This window comes from Pseudorca crassidens, chromosome 4, assembly GCF_039906515.1.
Source record: "Pseudorca crassidens isolate mPseCra1 chromosome 4, mPseCra1.hap1, whole genome shotgun sequence".
NCBI classification, from domain to species: domain Eukaryota; kingdom Metazoa; phylum Chordata; class Mammalia; order Artiodactyla; family Delphinidae; genus Pseudorca; species Pseudorca crassidens.
Window position 1 is genome coordinate 85,427,439 of NC_090299.1, and position 23,389 is coordinate 85,450,827.

The following is a 23,389-nucleotide window of genomic DNA, read 5'->3' on the forward strand; positions in this document are numbered from 1 at the left end:
CCCCTGTCCAAATCTGAGCCCCTCTGAAACTCCCTTTTATATGGAGGCACTTCACAACCTGTACCAAGTGAAGAATGGGATGAAAGAGAACTATTTATAAATCTTGTCAGGTTGGAGCAGTGGACGGTGGGTTGGCTGCTGAATACTCCAAACATCAGAATGCTTTTGAAGCCAAGGAAAAAATTTGATTCATTGCATTTTGTTTTTTTAAACCATAGAAGGGAAAACTGATCACATGGGCAGGGGAAATACTATCTCTGTGCTCTATGTATTTATTGTTTTAGCATAAGATTGTAATTGCTGCTAAGCCCCTTTGGAGAAAAACTCTCCAAGGCATGCTGAGGTTAGGACTGTGTTTCTCAGCGTTACTTTTTGGCATCTGTTTGCCTTAGGCCATGGCTATTTTAAATATTTATATATTATTATACAAGAAGAAAGTGATTTAAAAACCCATATAATGTGTTATAGGAGCTCAGAAAGTGAAGAGATTAATTTAGAAGCTAATGGTTAAGAGGAAATATATAATTATTTTTCCTGAAAAAAATTTTCCTAGTAATTGAATTTCTGACAATGTGGTTTCCAAAGGAATAAGTGTAATACCGTAATCTGAAACTCTGCTTTGTTTGTATGTAAATGTGCTGGAATATGCTTTGTGTTTATCATTCCAAAAAGGGGAAATCCATTACCTTGTCCTACATAGTTTATGTGTATGTTTACGTGACTTCCTATGTAGTCTAACAATTACAGAGAGAAATATCCATATATAAGTGGATCAAAGCATGGATTTAAAAAAGCAAAGAGAAAGAAGAAGTGATTTACTGGATCTGACACCCTGTTTACCATTTCAGGATCAAACCAATACCAAATTCCAAGGACATAGTAGGGAGTCCAGCAGACAGTAAATGAAGTGGCAAATGCAACCGTCATCTTTAGGGTCCTCAGTCGAGCTTGTGGTATATTATTCTTGGATTGATTCAGTTGTAGTTCTTTTAGATAGAGAAAAGAGTAGGTGTTTAACAACCAGTTTTATTACAAAACCAAAATAGACAAAAAGGAAGACAGAATCATAATTCAACCTGATGAATATAATGGAAGCAAATTTCTAATATTTTTAATAATGACAATTTGTTTGAAAAGCTTGTTTATATTTCAATTTTTCCACTATGTTACATAATAAATAGAAAATATTAAAGATAGTAGTGCTCTTAAAATAAATTTTCCATCAAACTAATATGGATTTGAAATAAGGGGTTACTCAAATTCTTAAAATATAAATTTAAGAGAACAGACTGAGGTTGAGCTGAGTTGAATTCCCTACCTTTTTGTTGTCATGCCAACATAACCATGTTTACTTTATAAATTTATAAATTCCCCCTCTTTCCCAACTGGCCACATAGGAGGTGTCATTGCCATTGTGGGAGGCAGTGTAAGCTTGGCACATGGAAGAAACACATGCATTGGAACTGGTGTCAGAATCCTAGTTGGCATTAAGGACATTGAAGGACGAGGACAAGATGGCAGAGTAGAAGAACGTGAGCTCACCTCTTCTTACAGAAACACCAAAATCACAACTAACTGCTGAACAAAACATGCTGGGACCTACCCCCAAAGATACCCTACATCCAAAGACAAAGAAGAAGACTCAATGAGATGGTAGGAGGGGCTCAGTTGTGATAAAAACAAATCCCATATATGCTGGGTTGGCAGCCCACAAATTGGACAGTAATTATACCACAGAAGTTCTCCCAAAGGAGTGAAAGTTTTGAGCCCCATGTATGGCTCCCCAGCCTGGGGGTCAGGCAATGGAAAGAGGAGCTCCCGGAAATTGAGACTGTGATTAAAAATCTTCTACCAAACAAAGGCCCAGGACCAGATGGCTTCACAGGAGAATTCAATAAACATTTAGAGAAGAGCTAACACCTATCCTTCTCAAACTCTTCCAAAATATATCAGAGGGAGGAACACTCCCAAACTCATTCTACGAGGCCACCATCACCCTGATACCAAAACCAGACAAAGATGTCACAAAGAAAGAAAACTACAGGCCAATATCCCTGAGGAACATAGAGTAAAAATCCTTAACAAAACACTAGCAAACAGAATCCAACAGCAAATTATAAGGCTCATACACCATGATCAAGTGGGGTTTATCCCAGGAATGCAAGGATTCTTCAATATATGCAAATCAATCAATGTGATACACCATATTAACAAATTGAAAGAGGAAAACCATATGATCATCTCAGTAGATGCAGTAAAAGCTTTTGACAAAATTCAACATCCATTTATGATAAAAACCCTCCAGAAAGTAGGCATCGAGGGTACTTACCTCAACATAATAAAGGCCATATATGAAACACCCACAGCCAACATCTTTCTCAATATTGAAAAACTGAAACCATTTCCTCTAAGATCAGGAACAAAACAAGGTTGCCCACTCTCACCACTATTATTCAACATAGTTTTGGAAGTTTTAGCCACAGCAATCAGAGAAGAAAAAGAAATAAAAGTAATCCAAATCGGAAAAGAACAAGTAAAGGTGTAACTGTTTGCAGATGACATGATACTTTACATAGAGAATCCTAAAGATGCTACCAGAAAACTACTAGAGCTAATCAATGAACTTGGTAAAGTAGCAGGATACAAAATTAATGCACAGAAGTATCTTGCATTCCTATACTTTAATGATGAAAAATCTGAAAGAGAAATTAAGGAAACACTTCTCTTTACCGTTGCAACAAAAATAATAAAATACCCAGGAATAGGCCTACCTAAGGAGACAGAAGACCTGTATGCAGAAAACTATAAGACACTGATGAAAGAAATTACAGATGATACAAACAGATGGAGAGATACACCATGTTCCTGGATTGGAAGAATCAATATTATGAAAATGACTATACCACACAAAGCAATCTACAGATTCAATGCCATCCCTATGAAACTACCAATGGCATTTTTCACAGAACGAGAACAAAAAATTTCACAATTTGTATGGAGACACAAAAGACCCCGAATAGCCAAAGAAGTCTTGAAGGAAAAAAGCGGAGGTGGAGGAATCAGACTCCCTGACTTCAGACTTTACTACAAAGCTACAGTAATCAAGACAATATGGTACTGGCACAGAAACAGAAATATAGATCAATGGAAAAGGATAGAAAGCCCAGAGATAAACCCATGCACCTATGGTCAACTAACCTATGACAAAGGAGGCAAGGATATACAATGGAGAAGAGACAGTCTCTTCAATAAGTGATGCTGGGAGATCTGGACAGTTACATGTAAAAGAATGACATTGGAACGCTCCCTAACACCATACAGAAAAATAAATTCAAAATGGATTAGAGACCTAAATGTAAGACCTGACACTATAAAACTCTTAGAGGAAAACATAGGAAGAACACTCTTTGACATAAACCACAGCAAGATCTTTTTGGATCCACCTCCTAGAGTAATGGAAATAAAAGCAAAAATAAACAAATGGGACCTAATGAAACTTAAAAGCTTTTGCCCAGCAAAGGAAACCATAAACAATAAGAAAAGACAACACTCAGAATTGGAGAAAATATTTACAAATGAAGCAACTGACAAAGGATTAATCTCCAAAATTTATAAGCAGCTCATGCAGCTCAATATCAATGAAACAAATAACCCAATCCAAAAATGGGCAGAAGACCTAAATAGACATTTCTTCAAAGAAGATATACGGATTGCCAACAAACACATGAAAGGATGCTCAACATCACCAATCATTAGAGAAATGCAAATCAAAACTACAATGAGGTATCACCTCACAGCAGTCAGAATGGCCATCATCAAAAAATCTACAAACAATAAATGCTGGAGAGGGTGTGGAGAAAAGGGAAACCTCTTGCATTGTTGGTGGGAATGTAAATTGATACAGCCACTATGTAGAACACTGTGGAGGTTCCTTAAAAAACTAAAAATAGAACTACCATGTGACCCAGCAATCCCACTACTGGGCATATACCGTTAGAAAACTATAATTCAAAAAGAGTCATGTACCACAATGTTCATTGCAGCTCTATTTACAATAGCCAGGACATGGAAGCAACCTAAGAGTCCATCGACAGATGAATGGATAAAGAAGATGTGGCACATATATACAATGGAATATTACTCAACCATAAGGAGAAATGAAATCGAGTTTTTGTAGTGAGGTGGATGGACCTAGAGTCTGTCATACAGAGTGACGTAAGTCAGAAAGAGAAAAACAAATACTGTATGCTAACACATATATATGGAATCTAAGAAAAAAAAATGATTCTGATGAACCTAAAGGTAGGACAGGAATAAAGATGAAGATGTAGAGAATGGACTTGAGGACATGGGGTATGGGAAGGGTAAGCTGGGACGAAGTGAGAGAGTGGCATGGACATATATATGCTACCAAATGTAAAATAGATAGCTAGTGGGAAGCAGCTGTATAGCACAGGGATATCTGCTCGGTGCTTTGTGACCACCTAGAGCGGTGGGATAGGGAGTGTGGGAGGGAGACGCAAGAGGGAGGAAATATGGGGAGACATGTATATGTATAACTGATTCACTTTGTTATGTAGCAGAAACTAACACACCAATGTAAAGCAATTATACTCTAATAAACATGTTAAAAAATTAATACACAGAAATCTGTTGAATTTCTATAAACTAACAATGAAATTTCAGAAAGAGAAATTAAAGAAAGAATCCCATTTACCATAGCATAAAAAAGAATAAAATACCTAGGAATAAACCTACCTAAAGAGGCAAAAAAACTGTACTCTGAAAACTATTAGACACTGCTGAAATGAATCAAAGATGACACAAACAGATGGACAGATATACCGTGTTCTTGGACTGGAAGAATCAGTATAGTCAAAATGACTCTACTACCCAAGGCAATCTACAGATTCAGTGCAATCCCTATCAATGTACCAATGGCATTTTTCACAGAACTAGAACAAAAAATTTTAAAATTTGTATGGAAAACAAAAATACCCAGAATAACCAAAGCAATCTTGAGAAAGAAAAACAGAGCTGGAGGAATCAGGCTCCCTGACTTAAGAGTATTCTACAAAGGTACAGTAATCAAAACCTGGTATGGGAACAAAAACAGACATATAGATCAATGGAACAGGATAGAAAGGCCAAAAATAAACCCACACACCTTTGGTCAGTTAATCTATGACAAAGGAGGCAAGAGTATACAGTGGAGAAAAGTTAGTCTCTTCAATAAGTGGTGCTGGGAAAATTGGACCGCCACATGTGAAAGAATGAACTCAGAACATTCTCTAACACTATACACAAAAATAAACTCAAAATGGATTACATACCTAAATGTAAGGCCAGATACTTTAAAACTGCTAGAGGAAAACATAGGCAGAACACTCTTTTATGTAAATCACAGCAATATCTTTTTCAGTCCATCTCCTAGAGTAATGTAAATAAAAACAAAATAACCAAATGGGACCTAAATAACTCAAAGGCTTTTGCACAGCAAAGGAAACCATAAACAAAATGAAAAGACAAACCTCAGAATGGGAGAAAATTTTTGCAAATGATGCAACCAACAAGGGATTAATCTCTAAAATTTACAAGCAGCTCATGTGGCTCAACATCAAAAAAACAAATGACCCCTCACAAACTGGTCAGAATACCTAAATAAACATTTCTCCAAAGAAGACATACAGATAGCCATGAGGCACATGAAAAGATGCTCAACATGGCTAATTATCAGAGAAATGCAAATCAGAACTACAATGAAATATCACCTCACACTGGTCAGAATGGCCATCATCAGTCTACAAATAATAAATGCTGGAGAGGGTGTGGAGAAAAGGGAACCCTCTTGCACTGCTGGTGGGAATGTAAATGTAAACAGCCACTATGGAGAAGAGTATGGAGGTTCCTTAGAAAACTAAAAATAGAACTACCATATGATCCAGCAGTCCCACTCCTGGGCATATATCCAGAGAAAAACATGGTTCAAAAGGATACATGCACCCCGATATTCATTGCAGTGCTGTTTACAATAGCCAAGACATGGAAGCTACCTAAATGTCCATCGACAGATGAATGGATAAAGAAGATGTGGTACATATGTACAGTGGAATATTAGCCATTAAAAAAATAAAATAATGCCATTTGCAGCAACATGGATGGACCTGGAGATTATCATACTAAGTGAAGTAAGTCAGACAGAGAAAGACAAATATCATATGATATTGCTTATATGTGGATTCTAAAAAAACCTGAAACAATTGAAGTTATCTACAAAATAGAAACAGACTCACAAACTTAGAGAACAACCTTATGGTTATCATAGTGGAAGGGTAGGGGGAAGGGATAGATTGGGAGTTTGGGATTGACATGTACACACTGCTATATTTAAAATAGATATTCCCTAACACCATACACAAAAATAAATTCAAAATGGATTAAAGACATAAATGTGAGTGGACAATATAAAGCTCTTAGAGGAAAATTAGGAAGAACACTCTTTGACATAAATTACAGCAAGATCTTTTTTGGCCCACCTCCTAGAGTAATGAAAATAAAAACAAAAATATACAAATGGGACCTAATGAAACTTAAAAGCTTTTGCACAGCAAAGGAAACAATAGACAAGACCAAAAGACAACCCTCAGAATGGGAGAAAATATTTGCAAATGAAGCAACTGACAAGGGATTAATCTCCAAAATATACAAACAGCTCATGCAGCTCAATATCAGAAAACGAACAACCCAATCAAAAAATGAGAGGAAGACCCAAACAGACATTTCTCCAAAGAAGACATACAGATGACCAAGAGGCACATGAAAAAGATGCTCAATGTCACTAATTATTAGAGAAATGCTAATCAAAACTACAATGAGGTATCACCTCACATTGGTCAGAATTGCCGTCATCAAAAAAATCTACAAATAATAAGTGCTGGAGAGGGTGTGGAGAAAAGGGAACCCCCTTGCACTATTGGTGGGAATGTAAATTGATAGAGCCACTATGGAGAACAGTGGAGGTTCCTTAAAAACTAAAAATAGAAGTACCATGTGACCCAGCAATCCCACTACTGGGCATATACCCTGAGAAAGCCATAATTTTAAAAGACACAAGCACCCCAATGTTTATTGCAGCACTATTTATAATAGCCAGGACATGAAAGCAACCTAAATGTCCATTGACAGATGAATGGATAAAGAAGATATAGTATATATATATATATATATATATATATATATATATATATATATATACAATGGAATATTACTCAGCCATAAAAAGGAATGAAATTGGATCATTTGCAGAGACGTGGATGGACCTAGAGACTGTCATACAGAGTGAAGTAAGTCAGAAAAAGAAAAACAAATATTGTATATTAATGCATATATGTGGAATCTAGAAAGATGGTGCAGATGAACCTATTTGCAAGGCAGAAATAGAGACCCAGCTGTACAGAAGAAATGTATGGACACCAAGGTGAAATGAATTGGGAGACTGGGATTGACATATATACACTAATATGTATAAAATAGATAACTAATGAGAACCTGCTGTGTAGCACAGGGAACTCTACTCAATGCTCTGTGGTATCCTAAATGGGAAGGAAATCCAAAAAAGAGAGGATATATGTATACATATTGCTGATTCACTTCACTGTACAGGAGAAATTAACACAACATTGTAAAGCAACTATACCCCAATTAAAAACAAAAAAAAATAGATAACCAACAAGGACCTGCTATGTAGCACAGGGAACTGTGCTCAATACTCTGTAATAACCTAAATGGGAAAAGAATTTGAAAAAGAATAGATACATGTATATGTATAACTGAATCACTTTGCTATACATCTGAAACTAACACAGCATTGTTAATCAACTATACTACAATATAAAATTTTAAAAATTCATAAATTTTAGTATTTGAGAATGCACCAGATTCTTAAAGCAAAAAGGCACAACTGCATCTGTGAAGTTAAAGATGAAATAGTCAATTACACGTTCAAGTTCACATACTCAACATACAAATGTGCATAGTGTGTGGATACATTTTGTGGGTACAGGAGATTTGAATGTGATACAGAAAAGCTTAACTTTAACAAGTCTATTGGCTACCATTTAACGAGTTGTACTTTGCTACATTCTAGACATTAGGTGTTTGATAGAGCTTTGTGATGGACTAGCAGGAACAAGTTGCCGATGCTTCTATCGGGTAATTGGAGTAACTGTCCTTTCATTTTTAATTTCATGCTGCAAATTTATAATATTGGGAGTATTAAATTACCTCATATCTAAATTGGGGATAATAAAAGTATTGCCTCATGGGTTGATTCTGAATATTAAAAGAGTTAATTAATATACGTAAACTGCTTAGAACAGTATCTAGCGCATCGTAAGTGCCACTCTGCTTCTGTGCTTTGAGTATTGCTGTTAAAAGCTGTCTACCCCCAATTAACACCAAATCTAAGGAATACGTACTGTGGGGATCCTGATGAAGGACGCTTGTCAGGGTGAAGATGATCTTTGCATTGCAGATCAACATGATGAGAAGAGGGATGATGAAGAGGCAGGTGAAGGTGAAAAAGTTATAAAAGGCTTGATGCCACCATTGTGGAAAACTGCAGTGTGTTACACATTGAGAGAAACCTTCTGTCTGTCCAGAGTCATCTTCTAAATGGATCATCCTGAAGATGTATAACTGTATAAGAAAATTTTTAAAAAAGTGATGTTGCTTATTTTCAAACAGTATTTGCAAGTTTTCTTGCAAGTTTTCTCTTCTGTATTCTGCTAACCTTCTAACATGTTGTTGCCCAAAGCAACTGCTAAGTATCTTGATATTCTTTTGTCATTTCTACAAAAAGTTATAAGTGGATTTTTACTTAAAATATGTTTGGGTAATGTGAATGGATCTGTAGGATTTTGGATTTCTTTTGCAATTATTTCAACCTCGCAGCACAATCATCAACCAAAGATTTAAACCTTGTTTGTATTTCAATTTCAGATGCTATTATGCTGAGTAAACTTTTTGCGAGTGATTTTGCAAGTGATTTTATTGTTATATCCTCAGCACATAAAACTGTGTCTGGTATTTAGAATATACCCTCAAAATACAAATTTAGATTTTATTTTTGAGACAAAATCTCATTAAAATGGTCATAAAACATGAACAGACAGTTCACAGAAAAGATATAACAGTGGCCCTTAATCATATGAAAAGACGTTCAACCTCACTTATGAGAGCAGTGCCAATCAATTAAGGCTACAATGATATGCCATCTTCCACTATCAAGATTGGCAAAATTAAAAAAAAAATAGCACACTTTCATGGTAAGGCTGTAGGGAAACAGGGACTCATACATTGCTAATGGGAATGCAAATTGGTACAACCATTAAGGAGGGGAATTTGGCAATAACTAGCATAACTACATATGCATTTACCTTTGACTCAGCAATCTGACATTCAGGAATTTACCCTGAAGATACACCCCTACTTCCATTATATGAAAATACATATGCACAAGATTATCCATTGATGCATTGCTTATAACTGAAAAACATTGAAAATAATCTAAATAACAATTCATTGAATAGTAACTGAATAAACTACAGTTGGCCACACAATTGGGTGCTGTACAATTGTAAAAAAAGAGTAAGGGTAACTTGTGTGTGTGTGTGTGTGTGTGTGTGTGTGTTTGCGTGTGTACACATAAATACATTTATTCCAGCTCTGCCTATGGAGAGAGCCTAGGAATAATGACATCTGAGTAGCAATGAGCACACTCAGCACTCCAGCACCCAGATCTTGTTTTCTAAGTATCATTCTCTATCAGAAGGAACCAGACCTAACTGGAGAAATGGGTGATCCCAAGGCTGGGGAAAGCAAAGTACAATATGTCCTTGGAACAGCTGTTGTGCTGAAAAGTCAGGAAATGCCCAGAGAATGATGGAGCATGTGAAAAATGTTCAGGCACCAGCTTGAAAGAGCTTCAGTTGGCCAAATCTGGGATAATTTAAGCATGAAAACAAACAAACACTGATAGAAAACAATGATAAACTATCGAATAAAGAAAGAAACCATGACTCCATGCTGATATAAATTACAAACCAACAATGACAAATAAATGGGGAGAGGAAAAAGCTCTTTACTGTAGAAAGTCAATTAATAAATGTAAAAGGTATAGTGGAAGTAGTGATTACCATTTTGTAATCACTATAATAATAATTGATTCAGGCAAGAATCACCAATGGATGGTAAAAATATGGGTGTAAGTTTGAGGAGAGTAGTTTATTTATATCATCTCAAAGTATCTACCTGCAGGATACATGTCATTATAACGTTATTATAAAATAATAACTTTACTAGTCAAGAAATAACCAAATAATTAACATTGCCAATAATGGGACCAATTGACAGTTTCTGCTTCCTTCTAGAATGTGCTGCTATGTCACCTCTTAGGTATTTTTTGCTAAAAGTGTGTGGATGAAGAATGTCACCTACCATATCAGTAAACAAAGAATGTTGTGGCCATCAAGCCATAGCCCCTGCAGCCACCCCCGACTGTGCACACTGAGGGCATTCAGGATGGAAGAAGGCAGGATACTGGCTCTAGATAGTTAAGGTGCATTTCAAAGGGATGATTTCAATAAGTCTGGACTCTTGCACCTTCCCGTACTTAGAAAAGCACTAAATTCATTAACTTGAGATATATCATTTTTCTTTAATTAACAATAATCTTTTGATGTTCCGACTACCTGTTTTTTGTTGCAAAACAACCTATACATCCTGGCTCCTCCCTTGCTTCTTGGGAATATTCCCTCAGAGTTATCTGAGAGGCTGTCTTCTGGGCTTACATCCTCAGAAAATCTACTGAATAAAACATAATTCTCAACTTTTAGGCTGTACATTTTTTTTCAGTCGACAAGTGCATAACCTGAATCTACCCACGAGCAAACATCAGACAAACTCAAATTGAGGGGCATTCTACAAAATAATTGGCCTGCACTCTTCAAAAATGTTAGCATCATGAAATTCAAAGGAAGACCAAGGAATGGTTCCAGTTTAAAGGAGACTAAAAAGACATGGCAACTGAATCCCTCGCATAATCTTGGATTTTCTTTTGCTAAAAGGGATATTATTGAGACAGCGAGTGAGATATGGATAAGGTATATAGATAAAAAATAGCACTGTATTAGTGATAATTTCCTGATTTTGATAATTAGTACTGTGGTTATGTGCTAGAAAAAACACAATGAAGTATTGAAAGGGACGTCATGTCTGAACTTACTTTTAAACAATCCAGAAAAAAATGTACACAAGAGAGAGAATAAGGCAAATAAACAAATGTAGTAAAATGTTAATATTTGGGGAATCAAGGGAAAGGTATCCTAGAAATCTTTGTATGATTCTTGCAACCTTTCTCTAAATGTGAAATTATGTTAAAAAAAGAACAAGTTGAGTTAACTATTAAGGAAACGTTGCAAGTGGTTTTCAAAAACAAGTTTTAGTGGACATTTATTTATCCTTTCCCCATCCATCAAGCACATTTCTGACTTCGTCATTTCCAAGATTTTCTACTGAAAAACTTCGTTTTACCATGAAACATTAAAATGAAAAGAGTGCCCAAGCACTTAAAAACTGATAGCAAGTTAATTCAAGCAAAAATGTTACAGGATTTTTTAAGCAAATGAGGGAGAGTATACATTTTCATTAGTTTTGATTAAATTAGTAAATTTAAATTACATTTAATTAACTTAATAGGCCCAGAATTTCTTTCCTTTTGGGGAGGGCTGGAGTGGGAGTAGATTATGCCTTAAAAAAAATACTGTTTTTCCTCTTTGCTTGTAGAGTAGAAAAATTTTACTAAATGTAAAATATAATAAAATATATACAAATGTAATAAAATGTAAGTAAGTATAATACAAAATATAAACCTATTTCTTTTATTTGTAGTTAAAATGTTGATTTTCAGTTTCAGATCTTTTCAGCGTCTAGGGCAAAAAAGAATTTTAAAATCAATCCACTAGAGGACGCCAATGATCATATTATCTACCTTAAGTCGAAACGACATACATTCAGCTAATTCTATTTTATGATCCAGACCAACTTTTTCCACATTACAAAGTGACCCTTTCAGTTTTTCCATACTTCTTTGCAAACTGACCTTTAAAGTTCAGTTTGAATTTGACTCAACAGGTGTTGTGAGTTGAAATCCTTGGAAGAGTTCCTTCGCATAGAATCGGAGAGTCCTATATTTCTTAAAAATCTTTTTCTCTCTACCTCTCCAATCAGCCTTGGAACCAGATGACCCGAATTTGATTTTCTGCTCTGCACTGGGTCACATTTTCACTTTAATATTTCACGTTTTTAAGTTATAACGATGAAACTTTCAATAAAATTGACTTTATAGTACTATGATTTGAATTTGGTTGTCATCTTTATTTATGTAACAAATGTTACTTTTTAAAGCAACTCCTTGGTCAAAAAACTATACTAGGCACACTCTGTTGTAAAAGATGACCTTCATATATCCTGCCATCAGGGAATTAAATTTTTGGTAGGGGAGATACAGCATGTATGTGACATCTGTAATACAAGATAGACTATGATAAGTTCCCAAGGAGAAGTATCGTGTTATGAAAATTCAGAATCTTACTTGTCCATAAATTAATGTTTTAGGCTTGGTTCCGTTTATTTTCACCTCCAAGGCCATGTTCATTTGAATGATTAATATAAGGTTCCACTTTACTTCCTGTGGTTCTTTTGTCCTTGGATCATATTTTTAAAATTTCTTTATGTTTCTTTACTCTCATGCCTGGCCCCAGTTCTCATCAGTGTTTGCTTTATTTTGCCCTCAACAATAGCAATCTGTTTTCCATATTTACAGTCCTTGCAGATGCTATTCCTCATAGCATATTATTTTTAACCTTCACCTTACCCACGCTAGTGACAACATGACCTAATCTTTTCCAAAGGTGATTAACTTTAGATGATGTGCTTCAGGTTCCTCTCATCTATAAAAGGGAGATATTAATAGTATCTGCCTCTAGGAGCTGTCATGACAATAACAAGTGAATACTTACACTTAGAGTAGTGCCTGGCACACAACACTATGTAAATTATAATCATTATTAAAATAAAAATTTAGAGGCACACAACTTATAAATATGTATCTCATATATATGATATATATGTGTGTGTGTGTGTCTGTGTTTTTTGGCCGTGCCATGGGGCATGTGAGATCTTAGTTCCCTGACCAGGGATTGAACCTGTGCCCCCTGCATTGGGAGCACAGAGTCTTAACTGTTGCACTGCCAGGGAAGACCCTCTGATCTCTCTCTCTCTTCTTTTTTTAATAATTTGTAAGAGTCTTTTTTTTTAATTAATTACTTTTTGTCTGCTTTGGGTTTTCGTTGCTGCGCACAGGCTTTTCTCTAGCTGTGGCAAGTGGGGGCTACTCTTTGTTGTGGTGCGCGGGCTTCTCATTGCGGTGGCTTCTCTTGTTGCAGAGCATGGGCTCTAGGTGCACTGGCTTCAGTAGTTGTGGCACATAGGCTTAGTTGCTCCGCGGCATGTAGGATCTTCCTGGACCAGGGATCAAACCTCGTCCCCTGCATCGACAGGCGGATTCTTAACCACTGAGCCACCAGGGAAGTCCGTCCCTCTGATATCTCTTAACTATCTATTCTCACCTTAAGATTTTCCTGTCTTTTTCTTCTTCAGCCTCCTACAGAAAGAAAGAAAATAGACAATATTGTATAGTGCGATATATTGTAGTCATTAAAAACTCTGGGTATGGAGCTAACTGGATGTACTGACATCTCCACTTACTAGATGGTAATCTTGGCCATGTTACATCACATTCATAATCTTAGTTTATTCATGAATAAAATAAAGATAATAATTGTATCTAATTTATACGGTTATTGGGAGCCTTACATGAAGTAATGAACACAGAAGGGAGTTCCCTGGTGGCCTAGTGGTTAGGATTCTGGGCTTTCACTGCTGCGGCCTAGATGCAATCCCTGCTTGGGGAGCTGAGACCCCTCAAGCCGTGCAGCATGGTTGAAAAAAACAAAACAAGACAAAACAAAAACACAATACAGAAGAGGGACTTTCCTGGTGGTCCAGTGGTTAAGACTCTGCACTCCCAATGCAAGGAGCCCACGTTCGAACTAGATTCCGCATGCTGCAACTAAAAGATCCCTCATCCCGCATGCTGCAACTAAAGATCCCACAGGCGGCAAAGAAGATCCCTCATGCCTCAACTAAGACCTGGCACAGCTAAATAAATAAATATTAAAAGAAAACCCAAAGAAGCATTTAGCACAGTTCCTGGCACATATTTATGTACTGAATAACAATTATTTATCAAAATCATCATCATTATTGTTATTTTTGCTATTAGCATGCTATTACTATGTTCCAGTACTGTTTTGGGCATATTGTACATGTGTAACGAGTATTTATTGAATTTAAACTGCTTGTCAAGTTCAGAAGTGCATCCTAGCCCTGTAAATTCTGTGTGTAACAGGCAAGCCTCCACATTTATTCAGACCACGTGTCTTTACACCAAAGAATAAAGGATTGCTCATATACAACAGACCCTCCAAATCTGTGGGTTCCACATCTGCAGATTCAACCAACTGCAGATGGAAAAATATTTGGAAAAAAAATTTCAGAAAGTTCCAGAAAGCAAAACTTGAATTTGCCAAGCTCCAGCAACTATTTACATAACACTTACATTGTATTTACAATTACTTACCTAGCATTTACACTGTATTAGGTATTATAAGTAATCTAGATTTAAAGTATATGGGAGGATGTGCGTAGGTTACATGCAAATACTATGCCGTTTTATATAAGGGACTTGAGCATCTGGGAAATTTATTATCTGCAGCCACGGGGTGGGGTAGGGGGAGAGGGAGGATATCCACGTACCAATCCCCCAGGACACTGAGGGATGTCCATATCTTCCCTGCAGGCCTGGGTTACCTATAGAATTAAAAAGCTGTCAACATGTAATTCACCCTAGTAACACAGATAAACTAATGATGTGAACTCTATCTGCAAATAATTTGCTGCTCTGGAGTTCTTGTGGTCTTAGGTGACTGTCATTGCAAACCTTATTATTTTAAATTAGATATGGACACATCTAATTCAGGAAATATTTTCTTCTTAACATGCACTTACTAGCCTAACCATAGCCGGTTTTAAATCCTTTCAGATTCTGTTTGTTGCCTTGCCTCCCCTCCACTCCTCTCCTCTCCCCTGCCCTTCCCTTCCCTTTCTTTTCCCTTCCTTTTCTTCCTCACCCTTCCTCTCTTTCTTCCTTTCTTATCCTGCTTTTAGACACGATACTTCCAAGAGTGGAATCATTGTGCTCTGGCATATAGAGCTTTCAGAGTGAGTAGGACAGCTTGGTGACTAGGGAGTATATTGGCCAAATTTACTTATCAGTCAGAATAAATGTCATAATTTGAGAAATATGAAGTAATCTTTATATAAGCAATTTTCTTTGCTGTTTCTTAAATAATTATTAGATTTTCATACTCATATTTCCTTATTATTTTTTTCTCCTGACTTCAAAAACCCTGTTATGAAGGAAGTAATGAAGATAGGAAAAGAGGAAAGAATGAACATTGAGTGTTTAAGTATAGTCTTGTACTGGATGATTTTATATATCTTACTTGTTACAATTGAAAATTACAAAAGAATTGTAATTCTTTACAATTACCCTTTTAAACTTAGTTAACTAATTTACTCAGATAGCTGGTAAGAGACAGCATTGAGATCTGAAACCAGCTTTGTTTAAATCCAGTATTCATGCTATTTTGACTATCCCATTGCCTTTCAGACTTGCAATGGGATCTGAGGTCTTCAGAGACTATGACCAAGCAGAGGACTGGGGCTCCTTTATCCCTATTTGACCAGAGCAAGTCCACTTATATCTGTTTCATTTACTGAAGCTCCACATAGAATTCCGTTTTAAAAGAAAATTCCATTACTAGCAAAAAGTATGACATTTTGGCCACACTATGCTAAAACTTCTGAAAATATATCCCCAAATCATCACAGAACACTGAGGTTATTAGGAGGTGGAAAAACAAGGTGGTCAGTTTGAAATTTGGTCATTCTGAGCTCTAGCAAAATGTCATAAATTCTTAGATTCCTGGCAATGTGACAACTAGCTCGTTAGCTTATTTCTTCATTCAACTTAGGTATGAATTACTCAAGTGATAGAATATCAATATATGCACCAAAAGATGAAGATAAAAGTCATCCTTTCAATGTAAATTGGCCACGACAGGATGCGCCTTTGTCAATGGGCTTCTTCGTGGAGCATTGTGAAACGTGAGGTGTACTCACTCTGTATCCCATGGTCTGGAAATAAAAAGCCCTCCCTACCTCTTGTCTTCCCCATCAAATACACGTAACATTAGTCACAGGGTTGAAACTTCTTTTATTCAGAGAGAGAGCAGAGAGCTATTATAAAAAGATAAACTGGACTTAGTGAAGAGACAGGAGTCCAACAGGCCAAGTGGCATTGGGCAAACAATTAATCCCTTTAAACCAGTGCTTTTCAAACTGCGGGTTGTACCCATCAGTTGGTTGTAATCAGCATTAAAAAATGAAATGGAACAGAGTAGAATATTTATTTTATGAAAACTTTTCTCAGTTATAAGTGTGTGAGAGAGACAAAGTCTTTATGTAGTATGTATATCTTTCTGTTACTGTCAAAAAAGTTTGAAGGACATTGCTTTCCAAGGTTCTCTTTGTATGTTCTCTTATATGTGAAATGGGGACAATAACACAGCTTTTATGTACCTCACAGAGTCAATGTAAATACCAAATAAGATTCTGACTGTGTGGTTTTTCAGGAAACTTCAGCAAAGTGCTTTATAAATTTAAAGTGTTGCTGAAATCAAAAATGGGTCATTTGTTTTACAAAATGAAAGAGTACTACCATTTTCTGTGGCCCACATTCACACAAATCTCTCAGGTAGAGTAATGTATTTGAGCTCAGCCTATTACATGAAATTCCTAAACAATTCGAAAATTAATTTCATATTTTCTTTTCATTACATCAAGACAGATAAGTATTTGGCATTTTCTTTCTGTTATTGCTGTGATATACTTAGATGAAAATAATTGAATTAATACATCAATATTTTATTTATAGTCTCTGGGAGAGTCCTTTAAAAGAAAGTGAAATTCTGGGTTTGTGTTTGTTATTATCACAAATTGACTTATTTAGACTTTTGTTTAGACTTCCATTTGCATCAATATCCCAAATTACCAAATGCTTTCCAAATAGCTCTTTTACTAGCCTGCCTTCTCTCCCCCTTCAAACAAACAGACAGGCAGACAAACAAACAAACCCTTCTGTTCCCAACCTACCTGTCTATTTCCAATGATTTTAAAACTCCTTGGCTAAAAATATTGGAACTTTATTTTACTTTGGTCTATTACTAACCCCCCTAAATCCAATTTGTTGCCAAGCTTTGTTTTTTTGGTTGAAAAGTCCCTCATAAATACTATCAACCTCCTCTAACACCATCCTAGCCTCCAACCTAACTACCTCATCACCAGATGACCTGAAAAGGCTTCTTTGCCTCTCTCCACTCTATTTGGTTTATGTAATTTTCTCAAAAGATTTTTGTTAAAAATCATTTTAATAATGTACAACATGATGGCTACAGTTAACACTGATGTATGATGTCTAGAAAAGTTGTTGAGAGTAAATCCTAAGCATTCTCATCACAAGGAGAAAATTTTTTTTTTCTTTTTACTGTATCAATATGAGATGATGGATGTTAGCGGAACCTATTGTGGTAATCATTTCACAATATATGTAAATCAAACTATCATGCTGTATCCCTTAAACTTATACAGTGATGTATATCAATTATTTCTCAATAAAACTGGAAATAAGAAAAAAAAAGCAAAAAAAAAATTTTACTCCTTGCACAGGACTCATGAAGGCTATATGGCTTCTGCATTATTTTCAGAATTTCCCCTGGATATTGGTGTCTTCTGTTATATACATCCATTCCACCCCCAATGATTGATTCATTTATCCAAACTTTTTTTTTCTTTCTTTCTTTCTTTTTTTTGTAAAAGGTGAAAGGTCTACTTGATCTGGAGAGAAACGGGAGTATCCAAACATTTAAAATTTCTATTTTTGTTGGGTATCTCATTGTGTACTGTGAATATTAAGTTGAACATAACAGTCTTCACTGTTGTAAGAGCAAATACCATAATGGAAAAGACAAACAAATACATAATCATCATGTTTTCTGACAAAGAAATAATGTGCCATGAGGTTAAAGGAAAGACAGTAACCACCAAATCTAATTTCCTGCTACTCTCAACTCTCAGTCTTTCACTTCAGCCAAACAAGTCTCCTATGAAAATTAATCACTTTTCAACCTTTGCTGAGAAATATATGTGAACCTTGGCTTACTTTTTCCATCCAAAAATCATTCATCTTTAAAAACTCAGTTCATCCTTCTTTTACCCTAAAACCTTCCTTCACCATTTCAACTCTTGTTCATCTCTCTCTCTCTCTTCTTACACTTCTAGTACATTTAAAAACTTTTTGGTACATAGTTATATTCATTTTATGTAAGTTTTGTCTCTATAACTGAATGACACTTTCTTTGAGGGCTGTTTCTTTGTTTCATCAGTACCGGGCTCAGTGTTGGGAACCTAACTTGTGTTTATCTTTTCTAAGAAAACTGGACAATACACAGCACTCCTACTTTAAAGAAGTACAATGGAAAATTTCAGAACATAAGTCTTTGCTAAGCAACCTCATTTTAAGTGACATATTTGCTAAACTAATTCTTGTATATGCAGTCACTGTGAGAATAATTGTAATATGCTTTTTTTCCAGGGGAATGAAAGCATTTTGGTTTTTCCCATTTCTTCTTCAATAAAACACACACTGATGTACAAAAAAATGTTAAGTGAGGAATTGGCGGGAGAATTTAGATATCTAGCTTTCTAGTGCAAGAAAATGCACTAGGAAGAGAGAAAAAAAATTTTTTGAGGGTTACAAATATTCAGATTTTATTATAAATTAATAATAAATTCAGATTTTATTATAAATTATAAATATTCAGATTTTATTATAAATAAAATACTGTTTTTTTAAACATAAAAGAATGCCAAGTGTTGCTTTTTATTTACTACCCTGGAGAGCAAGACTGTAGATTTTAAGGCAAATAGCTAAAGTGAAGGCACATGGAAAAGGGCCACAGTTGGAATTAAAAGGGAAAATTTCAGGGAATAGCTATGTATGTTCCCTGTGACACCCAGCATTCTGCCGCAGCCACCTTGTCAATTTTATTAATAAAATACAGGTAACTAGAACTATACAATAAAATAATGACTATATTGCAGGAGTGTAATTAAGGTATCATCTTATAAATAACTTTTATTTTAAAAGTAAGATTCTGCTTATGTGTCCTGGCTATTGTAAATAGAGCTGCAATGAACATTGTGGTACATGACTCTTTTTGAATTATGGTTTTCTCAGGGTATATGCTCAGTAGTGGGATTGCTGGGTCACATGGTAGTTCTGTTTTTAGTTTTTTAAGGAACCTCCATACTGTTCTCCATAGTGGCTGTATCAATTTACATTCCCACCAACAGTGCAAGAGGGTTCCCTTTTCTCCACACCCTCTCCAGCATTTATTGTTTTTGATGATGGCCATTCTGACCGGTGTGAGGTGATATCTCATTGTAGTTTTGATTTGCATTTCTCTAATGATTAGTGATGATGAGCATTCTTTCATGTGTTTGTTGGCAATCTGTATACCTTCTTTGAAGAAATGTCTATTTAGGTCTTCTGCCCATTTTTTGGATTGGGTTGTTTGTTTTATTGGTATTGAGCTGCATGAGCTGCTCATAAAGTTTGGAGATTAATCCTTTGTCAGTTGCTTCATTTGCAAATATTTTCTCCCATTCTGAGGGTTGTCTTTTCATCTTGTTTATGGTTTCCTTTGCTGTGCAAAAGCTTTTAAGTTTCATTAGGTCTCATTTGTTTGTTTTTATTTCCATTTCTCTAGTATATATGGACATATATACACTACCAAATGTAAAATAGATAGCTAGTGGGAAGCAGCCGCATAGCACAGGGAGATCAGCTTGGTGCTTTGTGACCACCTAGAGGGGTGGGATAGGGAGGATGAGAGGGAGGGAGATGCGAGAGGGAAGAGATATGGGGACATATGTATATGTATAACTGATTCACCTTGTTATAAAGCAGAAACTAACACACCATTGTAAAGTAATTATACTCCAAAAAAATGTTAAAAAAATAAAAATAAAATTCTGTTTAAAAATATACCACACAGATGGAAAAGGAGAAAAGAAACAACAACGAATCCCCAAAATTTCACTGTGGCCTAAGACTTAACTGGAGTGAACCTGACCCATAGGCTAGATGGAAAACTACCTTAACAGTCTATCTTCAGTCCTTTTCCTGCAACCTTGACCAAAACGTCTGTTAGGATGTGGCCACTTAACAAGAGGAACTAGCTAGCAAACACTGATGTGAACACTTGGCAAGAAAGAGCCACGCTTCCTGTTACAAAAGAGGCCTGAGAGGAGGAACGGAGTGGAAGCTTAGGAGAATGCCAGGTCAAAACACTGGTGAGTCAAATCTGGGATGCAAGGAGGAGATGGAAAGGGGAAGAACTAGGTTAGACCACCTCTCCGTCTCTGCCTTTCCGCAGCACAATCCCTGATGCCCTACAAGTACTCAGTAATTATGCAGCCCCTCATCAAAATGATCCATCCAGCTCAAACAGTTGCCAGAAGGTTTTAATGTCTTGCACTATTTAGTGAGTCCTGTGTGACAGTTTTTGTTTGTTTGTTGTTTTTATGCCACCTGGCCAGTTTAGAATGTCTAGATAAATTTCCATTTGTAGTGACAAGTTTTTGGAGAATCACAGTAAACTCTGACTTTACTTCTTGACACATCCTTGTACCCTGGGTTCACCGTAGAGTACATTTACAAGCATAGAGACAACTTGTTCATCTGTTATTAAAGGATATTTGTCCTTTTCAAGAATGTGTCCTTTTCTTCAGAGATCTGACTGTTGAAAAGGCAGATTCTGCAGGTCAGTCAATCAGGTTGCCTCTGACGAAGACAGTCTGGAGAGATATCTGCTTTCTATAGGAGAGGGCCTTGCCTGAAGCAACAGTCTTATAGTTTTTCTAACAGCATGTTACAGTCTAGCCTACCTCCAGAAAAGCTCAAGTCAACCTCAGGGAAATGTTCAAATTTCCAAAAGTCTGAGATTTCCCACATTTCCTCTTTATTCAATCGCACATAGCTGCAAACTGCAAAACAACATACTAATCAAGTATAGTTCTCTCTAAGCTGCAATTACAGAAGACTCAAGAAGCCCCAAGTAAAACAAGGTATACGTACTTTCTACCTATGCAAATTTCATTGTTCCTAAAGGTTCTCTCAATTTACCATGTCAACCTGAGTGAAAGGAAAAGTAGATAGAAGAATAGAATGGGGATGTGGTCAAATTTGAGAATAGCTACATTTTCAGGGAGCATTTACTAGGTACCAGGGATTATGATAGACACTTTAACACACTATTCATTTAATCATCACAAAAGGTGCATAAAGTAGGCATTACCTCCATTTTATAAATGAAGGAACTGAAACCCAGAGGGGTTAAGACATTTGCCCAAGGTAACAGAGTAGAGCCAGGATTAAATTCCACACTCTGACTTCCAGAACCCAAGCTCTTAGAGATAATACAATACTGCCTTTGACAAGACCTTCATTCAAGTTTATATAGGCAATCTGTGATCTCCATGTCCTAAAAAGTTTATGATACTGGTTTACCTGTGGTCCAGCAAAGATGCTACTGAGGAGCCAGGCCAAGCCAATCATGAGCTGTCCGAGCTTGTTGTTGCTTTTCACAGCTAGGGGCCTCGTGATGGCCAGAGAGCGGTCCAGGCTGATCACCACCATCACGAAGGCAGGGGCGTACATGGAGAAAAGCTTCAGATAGCTGAGGACTTTGCAGAGGAGTTCTCCAGCATACCATTGCACAGTGATGTTCCACATTCCGTCCAGTGGCATGACAATCAGAGTCTCCAACAGGTTGGCTAAGGTCAAATGTTTTAAAAGCACTTTCATTCTTGAGAGTTTTTTCCCTTTCTCTTTCCTTTGAGTCCACTTCTGAAGTTTCAACAAGAAAGAAGCATTGAAAGTTGTGGAGAGTAGAAAAAGGAAGAAAGTAACTGTCACTCGAATCTTTCCAGATAAGGTCAGTGTGGGGAGGTTGCCCTGTGTCAGCGGGATGCTGCTGTTGATTGCTGAGCAGTGATTTTGATTCTGTTCAGGAGAGGCACTGTTTGCCATCCTTCACGGCTGATATAGCTTCAAAACTTGTGTTTCTGGCACTTCTGATGTTTTAATTGTAATTGCACTCAAATTCCTGTTTTATTTCAGCCTTCTTTAAAGAGAAACGTCACGGGTTTATATTTACGTCAAAATTTGTCCCTGAGATACTTTATATTTAAAGTGAAAGATCAAGGTGAACTTGTTTTGTGGGCTTATAATCCAACAGAGTGCTAAAGCGAGCAAACACTTTCTGAGGGCCAAATGTAACTGTAGTATCTCAGCAGATGGCCTGGTTTCCACCACATTTTTCTTAAGTGAAGAAGGACGTTTGAAACTTAATTTTATATTTAAAATTCACTTATGATAGTGTTCAAATAACTCTAATGAAGAGATTTTCTAAAAACTATTACATGTCAATAGATGCAAAATGAAAAAGAAGAAAAATACTAAAAAAAGAACTTGATCCAGTTAAAGTTTGTTGTTTTAAGAAACTAATATATTTCTCAAAAACGTTTGTTTTCTTTTCAATCGCAAACTGCTGAGCATTCAAACACTAGATAAATAGATTTATTTAAAACCATCCTCCACGAAACACCAAATTAATGCCTTAACAGTTAGAATCAATTTGATCTGATACAAATTGGGCTGCATTCAAATTTACCAGTTTTAACAGTCAGATTATCCATGCTTAAGTTAGAGTAAAATCATTAACTATTTTTTCTGTTATTGCCTTGATTTCATAATTGTCTAAATATTATACCTGCCATTATTGTGCATATTGCATAAGGTGACTAGGTATTGGAGAGAATACTGTATAAATGCTGTAACGACATCTATGTATGTTTATATATAATATGAATATTTGTTTATATCCCTTTATATGCAATCTGATTGTTTCACATTAGGGTCACTTAGAAACTTTCTCTGTGTTGTTGCTTTAACTTTCATGATGAGTGCTTGATGATGTTGTTTACTAATACTGGTATGACTTAGATTGGAATTTATTAAATC

At 36.1% G+C, this 23,389-nt stretch overlaps 1 protein-coding gene and 1 long non-coding RNA gene across 5 annotated transcripts in view; one reads left to right on the forward strand and one right to left on the reverse strand.

The window, feature by feature from the left end:
• The window catches only part of LOC137223768 (uncharacterized), a 198,501-nt gene that overhangs the window by 15,706 nt on the left and 159,406 nt on the right, over positions 1 to 23,389 (forward strand). Inside the window, exon 4 of one of the 4 annotated variants that reach the window (XR_010943058.1) lies at positions 8,534 to 9,207. The exons of the other annotated variants lie outside the window; for them this stretch is intronic. This is a non-coding gene — a long non-coding RNA (uncharacterized lncRNA). Of the gene's footprint in view, positions 1 to 8,533; positions 9,208 to 23,389 lie in introns of those variants that run through there. 4 annotated transcript variants of the gene reach the window in all.
• Positions 742 to 22,499, reverse strand: GNRHR (gonadotropin releasing hormone receptor). The gene is made up of 3 exons (XM_067736182.1): positions 21,875 to 22,499; positions 8,478 to 8,697; positions 742 to 986 (listed from the first exon to the last, which is right to left on the reverse strand). The coding sequence occupies exons 1-3, from the start codon at positions 22,394 to 22,396 to the stop codon at positions 742 to 744; spliced, it is 987 nt and encodes a 328-aa protein (XP_067592283.1). The 5' UTR covers positions 22,397 to 22,499.

Coding starts and splice junctions, on each gene's coding strand:
- GNRHR (XM_067736182.1), bottom strand. CDS start 22,396: ATGGCAAACAGTGCCTCTCCTGAACAGAATCAAAATCACTGCTCAGCA. Junction 8,698..21,874: donor GCATCTTTGCTGGACCACAG/GTAAACCAGTAT, acceptor TTTCTTATACAG/TTATACATCTTCAGGATGAT. Junction 987..8,477: donor CCTTCATCAGGATCCCCACA/GTACGTATTCCT, acceptor TCTATCTAAAAG/AACTACAACTGAATCAATCC.